General features: G+C 38.7%; 1 protein-coding gene across 1 annotated transcript in view; it reads left to right on the top strand.

The window, feature by feature from the left end:
- Nucleotides 1-394: 394 nt before the first annotated feature.
- The window catches only part of LOC121591701 (band 7 protein AGAP004871), a 41,625-nt gene continuing 30,702 nt past the window's right edge, over nt 395-11,317 (top strand). Inside the window, exon 1 of the mRNA XM_041912520.1 lies at nt 395-1,464. Within this exon, the coding sequence (XP_041768454.1) occupies nt 1,335-1,464 (130 nt within the window). The 5' untranslated portion in view covers nt 395-1,334. The remainder of the gene's footprint in view (nt 1,465-11,317) is intronic.

The following is an 11,317-nucleotide window of genomic DNA, read 5'->3' as shown; positions in this document are numbered from 1 at the left end:
ATAAGAAAAGTGTACTCATAAAATCACTCGCCTCGTTCACTCCATCTTTCGGTGAATCGACGTTCGCTCCTCGGTGAGTGATGGTGATGTTGGGGAAAGATACCTACGCGATACCTACACGCGATAACACGGTGTGGTTGGTGAGTACCACTTCGTATCATTTTGCCTTGGCGCTCAGCGTATTAAGGATTCTGGTGCTTTGAAATAAGGATTGAGTACCACGGTGAACAGGAGCTGTTGCCCTGTAAGGTGGTGGATGAACGAGGGACTGAGCGACCCGAATGAACGTAGAAAACTCACCATAGCAACCGGTTGATGTGAACCGACGAAGACCTGTAGTAAGCTTGGTGGAACACACAGACACACACGCATAATAGGAGCAAAATACGATGGTCCTTCTGACAGTGCTTGTAATGGGTGGCGCTGGTGGAAACCTGGCCTAGCTCGAACCACCTTCAAGGAGAGCGTCCGTGGGTGACTGGCGTTAGTCGACGTTGGTACGTCGTTTTTGCGTGTAGTCAGGTGGACTTTTCCGCACATGAATATTAAATGTACGACATATTTCGATTCTGTGCTTCGTTCTGTGGTACTTTATAGTGCTTTTAATCGCACTACTACCACTGTGGAATAATTTGTGACAACTTGTGCCAGTGTGAATGCAAAATTGTGTAAAATTGGGAAATCTGGAAGCTTCACCAGAACCGCGGGAATCCCATGGGAGCGTCAGAAGTACGCGCTTGGTAGCATTCGTCTTGGTACTTTCCACCCAGTGATGGAGCATTTAGTGCAATCGTGTGAATTTATTGTTGGGCTTTAGTACGGCACAGCGAAACCGTGGGGGAGTATCCATTGTCAAGGAGCAAAGAATAGTTCAAACGAGCAAAATAAAAGCCACACGCCTCCGCAGTGAATTGATGCGCCTTCCGTTGCGCCAACTCTAACCATACTACATGTGAAGCGTGTTGGGCGTGTACGTGTGTTTATCAGTTTCCAGTTCATTAGCCACGTAAAAAGGGGGAAATTTCACGGAATTAGCGGAGTGCCCTACTCGTTCTGGTTATTATCAGGTAAAGCGTGATAGTGTAACCGACTGCTGGGGTATAATTTGTCACATGGGAGTTGCTCGTTGCTTGCGACCTGTGCTGATAAATCCGCAAGGTGCGTTGACAGTTTTGCGGTTGTTCTAAGGTGTGAAGCCATAGGGTTGTACCGGTGGTGGTGGCTGTAGACATTGGTGCGTTCATTAGTGCAGTAGAAGTGTGTGCAACCGTGTGACTGACTCGTGGTTAGTGGTGCATGCTGGTTTGGAGCCGCGTGCAAAAGCGATCTACTGAATGGCACCGACTATTAATCCAGCGACGCATCCCATCAAAATGTTGCACTTTGGCAATAACAACAACTCCCGAGCCAGTTCAATGCGACGTCCGGATACTACCGCGTCTGGTTCGTCCATGTACACATCAGGTCAGTATGATATGAGGGGAGCAGGAAATGTTGTTGTGTTAGTGTTTGTGGTTTTTTAGGACTGCTTACTAATTCTTGGTAAGGAAGGATCCATCAGCTATGCGTCAAACGTGAACTATCTCTTTGGTGGAAAAAGAAAATGAATGGTCTTGTTGTTTCACTTTTTTCCACGCTCGGAGAAACTTCCTCTTCTTTGGTAATTGCTGCAGCATACGTAGTCGTTCGGTAATTTGTGAAATCCTTTACGACGCTTCCTAGACGCACGTGCTCACAGCGTTCTCTGCAGAGATTTCGATGTCGAAGTCGATGGGATTTAGTATTACAAAATGCTGACAGTGTTTTAGAGTTGGTTGGATGTGGTTGTGGTTGAGACGCACTCAGCCAACCTGCTGGCGGTGAGGTTGTGTGTCGTGCGTTTTCCAATAAGGTATTCATTGAGTGGAATAATATGCTGATGATAGCGATTTCTGCAACTCAGACAGATAGTCGTCTGTAACATCTGCTGCGGGCAGTATTTACATAGAACATGATGATATGTTCAGGAATGGATGAGATGAGTATGAAAGATGTTTCTTATTGATCGTACTATACAGCAAACTATAACGTGTTTCCTATAATTTACTTACCTAAGATATTTAAAATGTCTCTAACTATTTAATCAATCTTCATCGTAATCTCCCAAATGTTATAATTTTAGCTATAAAACATTGGTTAGTGTACTTTTAGTTTTCTATGCATGGCAGATATTTCAACTGTAATAAATCAACTCTTTGAAATTCCATCCTTCCCTGATAATGGCTGGGACCGTTGATGCACATGCAAAACATGTGTGAAAAATAGCGCAAATATTTCACCCAAACCACTAGGCAGCGATTTTGCACCACTAACCCTGTTTACCGAGTATGGTATGGTCAGTAAAATTTGCACCCACCCACATTCAGCAGGGCAGTATCTATACAGTATCCCTTTGAGTGCACAGTCCCACATGCCCTGGACATAAGCGTCGTAAACAAAATTGTAACACCAGTTTGCGAACGAGCCTTGCACTGGCAGCGATGGCTTCGAGCTCGGTGCACTGCGACAGCTGGATCTCTCGACGTTTGGGGTTTTCTATGATTCTACTGGCTATCCCGTGTTCGAAAGATATATTGTGAAAAGAATGTAATCCCCATTGATAAATAGAACAAAAAGTTTATCATGCTTTTGTTTTCCTAGCGGCAGATATACGAAAGCAATGAGGAATAAAAGAAATCATAAATAAATCCTACATTTCACAGGTTGCAAGCCGATTCCAGATCGAGTTGGATACCGGTGTTTTATATCATTTATCATATTTGTTTTATATCTTGATATCGTTCGTCTGTAATAATAACGTAGGACATAAAGTATTTATTTTTATTTTTAATGGCGAGTAATGGCGGATGCATGTGAGTAGAGGTCCTTAGCGGCCAGACTAATGTAGACCGTGCTGAAGTGTTCAGCGGAATGGTTGATTGAAGGATTCTCTACTGGGGAGGTATCGTGATGAAAATTTGCTTTTGTCAGGACATGTGGGGGGAGCCATTTTTTCGGACCCACTTGTGAGTTCAGAGCCCTAAGCGGCCGCTTATTTTGCGTAACGGTTGATGCGCGTCTGGGAGTATTAGAATTTGACCAATGCTGTTCAGATAGTAAAATAAATATAACCGGATGATGATGGAAACTCTAAATATCTAAGGTAGTTTTAGACTAAAGCAAAGCAAAGAAACAAAAAGCAATAAACTGTAAATATAATGTTCGGTAGTACATGAAATGAGTCTGAAAAAGAAAAAAAATCACAGAAACATTTACTCAAGAATGTTGCTATTAATAGCAACAATGTATAATATCGGCATTCTAGGTGGAGTGAAACATTCGCCTAGATTAACATAACAATTTTAGCGAAATAAAATCGTAAACACTAACCACGGTTTAAGGTCAAACTCATAATTCAAAATTTATTTGCCATCATACATATCCTCCGCCTGCGTAAGAAACCGATCTCGATGGGCTTTTCAGCTTCATCCGTGAAGGGTTCGAGAATGTACACAGGCCTTGCCCAGAAGGATTTACGTAATTACTACTAAAGTTGATTAATTATCTCACAGGAACCGAGTATACCGCAGGTTTTTGGCTTTTCCCGTTCTCCGGCGTTCTGTGTGTCGCCAACACAGTTGACCTGGGTAAAATACCATCTGCTATCAAGGGTAGTGCGGGTAGTAATTTGACCGTGGAAGGGGCTTTTAATTATGAAAACGAGCCCGTTGGTGTGTTGGCGCGATTGGATAAGGTAGCAAAAAAAAAAAAAAATGGAAAATTTATAGAAATACCAGGGCAGCATTAGGCTCGGGAAAAACTCCCGGGAAACCCCTAAAGCATACCAACATTTAGAGGTGCTTTTACATGATAGAATGTATAGCTGTAGCTACACAAAAACACCATTATGAAAGGCGGCGGTGCACTCCTCCAAGACCTGCAAATTATTGTTGTTTTTATGATTTTCCAGATAAACTAATTTTCGTAATCCTGGGAACATTAATTGGAACCAGTGAAGGTAAGACAGAAAGTGAGACAGCTAAGTGAAACCGTATCCCGTGCTATCTTTGCGGGATGCGCTTTATTTTCGTGGAGAAAGTTTCCTACTTGGTGGATAATCAAATCAACCCATGATGGAGGAGCCTGGTAATTCGTGTCTAATGGAGGCGCATGGTGTTTCATTTGTATGGGGAAAGCGAAAGAATTTGGACGATGTCTCTAATACCATCACGCACGAGCGACCGTTTTACGTGCACGGAGATATCAGCGCTTCCGAATTGGGGGGAGAAGTGATAAGAGGTTTACGTGGTCTAGGATACACACGTTTTCGCACAACATTGATTAATGACTCTCGGTTCGAAATACACTCGAACAAGAGCTCTCCGATGTACGGTCGACGGTAGATGAACAAATAATCCAATTGTGTGGACGTGCAGTGCATGTTGGACTGGACATAATAAAGAATTTGAATTTAGTGTTCTTCTGTAGCGACCGTCTGTGTAATATAATGTTTCGTACAAGAACACAATTGAAACACCAACTTCTGAATTGCGTATAAATGGCTTTGTCAAAGTGTTTGCTGAATAAATTCAGCCTCGCACAAGTTCAGTTTCGCAATTTAATTCATAAGTTGGCCCTTCATTCTAAAGCTCAAAATGAGAAATCGTACCAAAGCAAAAACATTCAATTCCTTCTGCTTTATTTACTCTATTACAGGGTTTCCCACGATTTATTGGTCAGTTCCCATGATTTTTTGGTGCGTTCCCACGATTTTTTGGTCGTATCCCATAGATTTTTGGTTCGTTCCCATAATTTATTGGTATTTTCCGATTGGATATCAATACAATTGGACCAACAAATTCTGGGAAACGACCAAAAAATCGTGGGAACGCACCAAAAAAATATGGGAACCCACCAAAAAATGATGGGAACCAACCAATAAATCGTGGGAAACCCTGTATCTTTATCACTTTCACTGTTCATTCTCTGTTTTTCTCATTTTGTTTTGATGATATACTATGAGATGATGCTATTGTTTGAGCTTGCCACACAACAACATATTAAAAAGGGGGGCTGAAATTGAATTTCCCGACCGGTGCAAATTGTGCGCTGTAAACATTAGCGCCCATAAAACGACCCATTCTGGACGGTTGATGATGTTTCGCGTAGCGATCGGGATGGGGCAGTTGTCTGTCGCTTGAAACGCCAGTAACGCTTGATTGCTGTCTGGTGAGATAATGACCGTTGTTTTGTATTTGGATTACTTATATGATACATTAAAACTGTACATTACTGTACATTACTGTACTGTACATTACTGTACTGTACATTACTGTACATTATGTTTGTATTTGCTATACATACTATAATTTCCGAGCTCAAAGGTTTTCAATTACTGCATATCATCCTTAAAGCTTTATAAATTTGTTATTTGATAAACGTCGATAAAAGTTTATGCATTTTATGCAATTACATAGCTTGTATGAAATCTTCAATGATGTTTAGTTAGCGTACATGTACAGCAACATTATACGGTAACAATCTGTATGAAGTTTGTACTAGTGAACCATCTTGGGATGATAGCATTCGTTGCGCTGTGCTGAACTGGTGATGTAGTTCTACGGCAGGCATCCACAACATTATTTTATGGAACAGAGCAAGGAAAAAAATAATGACGACAGGAGCAAAATATTTAACAAACGGGCAGTTTAGTGTACATCGCATAAATGGGGGGTTCCCGATCTTTTCGTATGGCCTGCTAGACCGTGCAGCTGTGCAATTTAGAGATGGCTCAATAAGAAGCTGAAAGTAAAAGTTAAAGGAGGTGTTAGTCCCTTTCGATGTGCTGTAAAAGTTTTTTGTATGAAGCATTTACATTTGCAGCAAAAAAGTTTATTTTTACTATCATAGCTTGATGATCCTTGCGACTGGGAAAAGTTGGGATTGATTATTGGGTTTCTTTACAAATATAGAGAGCCAAAGAATTTTCCTGAGTCCTGAGTGACTGTTCAAGTGGAATGGGAATAAAGCTGCCATATTATAATATTCCTGTATACGTTTGGGATACAAATATAATGAAAACCAACCCACACATAAACTGTAATTTAATGATAACTTTTCATCTTCTTTGCAATCCTGCTGGCAAATATCGTATCATAATACTAAGTTTCGATAATACGCCACATAGTTCCTTGGCGTTTCCCGTGACTTTGTAGGTAAAATGGAATAGTTCAATCGAATGTAATGATTGATTCAAATTATAAATGCTAAGCAGACAAAACAAATGAACCCAACGAATGGTAGCTTACGCTTACAACGAGCTTAAACTCTGTCTGCTGTCTGCTTCATAATACAACTGCTCGTTGAATGGAAAATGGGAATCGAAAAACTTTCCTCGAGAAAGCGAGAATAAAGTCATTGCTAAAGTCTCGCTGATTAATACCCCAGCACCGGCAGCTATTATTGTCTACTTGTTGTTTGTCGTTAAATATCGGGTGCCATTGGGCGCTCGTATCAGTCCGAATCATTTATCTTGATGGAACGAAAAAGTTGCCTCCGGCAAGTTTTACTCTGTTGTCGATAACGCGATCCGAGGCACCATTATCCATTCCGCGTACCTTCAGACAAGGCAAAAAACCAGTCTTTTGTGGAAAAGGAAGACAAAAATGCCGGAGGTTATGGCTAGTACCCTAAAACAAAGAGTAGAATTTACTTTTAATCAGAGTGTCACGGCGCTTCCGACAAGTTGCAATTTACTGTAAATAAGTTTTGAAATCTTTTCCGTTGGTTTTTACATTCCGTGCTTCCGGGTCCGGGCAAAAGGTGCTCGGTGGGTCGTTGGATTAGTGGTTTCGACTTACGATTTCAACGACGCCGTACGTACGAGGGTTAGCTATGACAAAACGAACATCCGCGGAGAGATTCGAAAGGGAGGGTAGGAAAAAAGTTTTCCCCATCAAGGAAAACGTAGAACACATTCCCGGACTGGAAAGCTTGTGTCTCCCATTGGTTAAAAGAAAAGCTATCCTTTGCAGAATGTTTTACGTTACGAGACGCCACCGGAACAGTTCTGGGGGCATCGCTTCCGGTACACTGATGTTGGTGTTGTTTCTATCTGGAAACGAAATCTTTGCGTGAAACGAGGTGGTTGAAACAAAGTTATTTGGTAAAGAAAATAAGCTTCGCTCGAATTAGATGAAAAGGAGAGGAAGAGAATGAAGGAATTGATAGAAACTAAAAATGAAAGAGAAACTAGCTTAGCGAAAGTTACCCATTCCGCCGGGAACGATCAACCTGAAGTGGAGGTCGGAAATCGGTTTATGGTTACAGTGGCTTTGTGGTCGCTTTAATGGTACCAATACAGGGAAGTTGGTAAACAACATCCTGTTCCATTTAGTTTTGAAAGCTAATATGCGACACTTTTAAGAATAATACAACGAGAGGAAATTAGAGCTATTAATAAATGGAGCTTTTAAAATGTAATAAAACATATTCTTAGCTGCCTAACTTAAAACTAATCGACACAATTACTTAGCTATAGACCATACATGAAATTTTTAATTCATCAAATGTTCTGCTTGCAGCTGAACTTACCAGTCAAGATTTGCCTTCGAGGTAAATAGCATCCCAAACAAGATTGAATCATCTCAAATACCAATTCTAGCGTAAACATCGCAGATTACATTCGAACCATCGAGGCTTAACTACATAATAGCATTCGATCGTTCACTAACTTCAATTATCCCGTGCATTATGAAGCGTACGAAAGTGTATTGACCTGTAAAGGGCGATACGGTTCGCTGGGTGGAAGCCCATTTTGCTAAAGTGCTTGGTGGTGAAAAAGTGACTCATATAGAAGTTGATTGCATTTGCAGTACAACTAGGTTCTTGCAACTCACTCGAGATTGCCTATTGAGCAGTAGAAATGGGTTTTATTGTTTTCTGCTCTTTCTAAGGGCATTTACGAAAAGCTTAGATTTTTTTCAAGTTTTCAAGTTTTCAGTCATCTGTGGATGCATGATGAAGGTTATCAATTGTTACGTTAATTTAAGAGGCACCATGTGTCAAAAAAAAAAAGATTAAAATATACAGAAGTCACTTTCAAATGTAAACATTGTTTTTCACCGTGTGAAAAATGTTATTCCACATCACTCTGATATTTAATTTCCTTCAAAATAATTTTTAATTTCTTCACCATAATTTTCAACACTTCAACTGTTAACAGGCGATGTGACTCGGCTTCAAATCCCGGTAAAAAAATAAAGGCAGCAGTCCGTTGATGTACTGAGAATCATACTGAAGAAATAAAAAAAAATTATTATGATGGAAATGAAATGTCAGATCGATGTGAAATAACATTTTGCGCGCGATGAATAACAATGTTTACATTCGAAAGTGACTTGGGCAACCCTGTAAAAAACATATTTTTAGAGCTTATAAGAGGTTTTCAAGACAGTTAGAATATAAAAATTGTTATTCAGCGCATGCAAAATGTTGATCCACATCGATCTGACATTTCATTTTCATCATAATAATTTTTAATTTCTTCAGTATGATTTTCAACGCGTCTCAAGCTGGATTGAGTTTGACACTTCTTTGTGATGTGTTGAAAATCATGTGTAAAAACGGAAATTTCATTATGAAGCAAATTCACAATTTGATAGCTGAAAAATTTCTTGGAGGAGGGTAATAATTATGTGCACATTCGAAAGTGACTCGGTAACCCCTATAAGTTCGTTTAGAATGTTAATTTGAATTCATTAATATGTTACGTTTTCAATGCTCTTAATAAAACGATATAAAACAATCAACCTTGATAAAAGCATATAATTGGGACCCAACAAAAGTGATTGCTGACCTATATTTCCGGCAGATGAATGTTGTGTTGAATTTTGATCTTTGTTCTCTCACTTCATCTATTAAACAGTTCGTAATGGTACTGTATGCGATAAGCAAACATTTCCTAACACAGCATGGCGCAGTTGAAAAATGCATCAGTAGGTGATAACAAACACTGATGGAAAAGTTTTGTCAACTCTTTGTACAAATTAAAGCTCTTGAAATACGCGTTGTACTTGCAGATCATAACATTTGTCAATAGCATGAAGAATAAACTAAATACTAATAGGTTTTTACAGATAACTGATAACTGTTAATAATATAATTTGTAGGTTAGCCTAATTAAATATACGTGAATCATCATATAGATAATGTTTAACGAAAAATAAGTGTGTTGCTCAACAAAATTCAATCTAATGGCAATGGAAAACAAATTCATAAAAAACTGAAAGTTTAACAATCTGAACTGAAAATGATTCAATGTCCTGTTATTGTATTGTTAGATGCCGCATCTTAAACCATTTAACATCATTGAGATGGACGAAATATATAAAACATTATCCAAAGAGTCATCGTTCATCCATCCTTGTTGCTGGGAATCCTATATTTTCCAGATACCTCATTTGGAAATGCAAATAAAAATCGCATATGAAACTAAATTTCTGTAAAGTTACTAACATACTTTTATCTAAATTCAATTGAAATTGATACATTATTTAAAAAAAATCATAAAAATACATAATATACAGGTGGGATTATTCCGAGGTGTTTGTATTTAGAAGGTTAATATTTATTGCTTCTGCTTCTGAATGAAAATTTTAAGAGTGTTTTGTGTATTTACCAAGAAAGCCAGTTTGAGCAAAAGTTTTTACCCGTACTGTCAAAAAGTCACGTTTAAAGAGGTTATGAGACCACCTGGACTACACACACTTTGATTCTAGATTCCACCACCTGATCTCTTAAACGCATCTTGGGATAAATGAAAACTCGAAAACTTGTTTTGACATTTTTTCGGGCAGGTACTCGAATCTAATTCTAACTTTGAGGTTAAATTAATCTAGGCTGAAAATCGCAGGATAGTTTTGTACATGATTTTGAATGGAATGTTGACATGATTTCAACCGCCAACTGTCAAACTTCATATAGAAAAGCTGGCTGTATCATGAAAGGCCCCATTAATCGTAAAAGTAACACATGTCTTCGTTATCTTTTACGGCTTAAGAGAACAATTGATACTCTGTTTTACCAATCAAATTCGCGAATAGTATTTGCATAATAGTTGAAGCAGAGCAGCTTGTCCCAAATTGCTTAGATAAGCTCTGGATTTGAAGTGACAAGGTGAATGCAAAGCTTCGCACTACTTTCGATACTTTGTGATTAAGTGAGTTTAATATAAAAAGGTTCAAAATTTAAATATATAAAAATTAAATTCATAAAAAAAATTCACAATTCACACAACATTTTGTTGTTGTTGTTAGTCATAGTTGTAACAAGCTCCTGAAGCAATTTTTATTGCCATTAAAAATTGTTTTTAAAAATATTTATCGTTGTTCATAATAGATCTTTATAGCTTATAGTGAGATGCAAAAGAGTGATACCATAACATAAAAGGTTACTGCAGATTCGCAGATTCAACAGCGTGAATTAAACAACCATCGTCCTACGTAACATTTGGTCTAGTAAATGAATTTCTGCCGCCGTCCACTTACGATCATGTGTATGTAGATGAGTGATTCGTCTGCGAGCATCCTGATTATAATGAAGCAATTTTGGTTCATAATTAAAATTCATTATCACATTACGAATGCATTATTCAACAGAAAGGTACTATCCCCGCAACACAGTTTATCCTTTTTATTAGCCAACTTGAACACCATGCCCGAAGCTTTGAAGCTTGTTCTCTATGCCCGGCTTTTGGACATTGCGTTTAAATCTGCGGAGAAGCCAACGGACTGCATTCTCTACGGTGTCTCATGTCGAATAATGGTTCTCGAATCTGCTATGTCGTTTCGATGGTACTTGCTATCTATTTGAATACTGACTGCCTCATGCTTGCGCTGCTTTTTGTAGTTGTTGCTGCCACGTACTGGCATGGGGAGCTAGGGACGAATAAAGAATGGAACAGATTGGCCAATTCGTTTAGAATACGAGATTCATGTGTAGCATTGCATTTTGCATTGGCGGCTGCTGGTATTCAAATCTGAAACAGACAGACCTTTATCACAAATCCATTCCGTACAGCAAAATGGTTACTTAATGTTGAATATGAGAATTGTGTAAAGTTGCTAATATAGTAAAATGGTGACCTTAGATTAACATTTTGACATTTTATTTTTTAGATTAAAGATTACATTTTTTAGATTAACAGATTAACATGGACATTTTATACTCAATCACAATCAAACAAAACTGAACTGTTACTTCTTAATTTACAGTTCCATTTACAGTTACAATCATAAGT

This window comes from Anopheles merus, chromosome 2L, assembly GCF_017562075.2.
Source record: "Anopheles merus strain MAF chromosome 2L, AmerM5.1, whole genome shotgun sequence".
NCBI classification, from domain to species: Eukaryota; Metazoa; Arthropoda; class Insecta; order Diptera; family Culicidae; genus Anopheles; species Anopheles merus.
The sequence above is the reverse complement of the archived record's forward strand: the minus strand, read 5'-3'. Positions and strand labels throughout refer to the sequence as shown.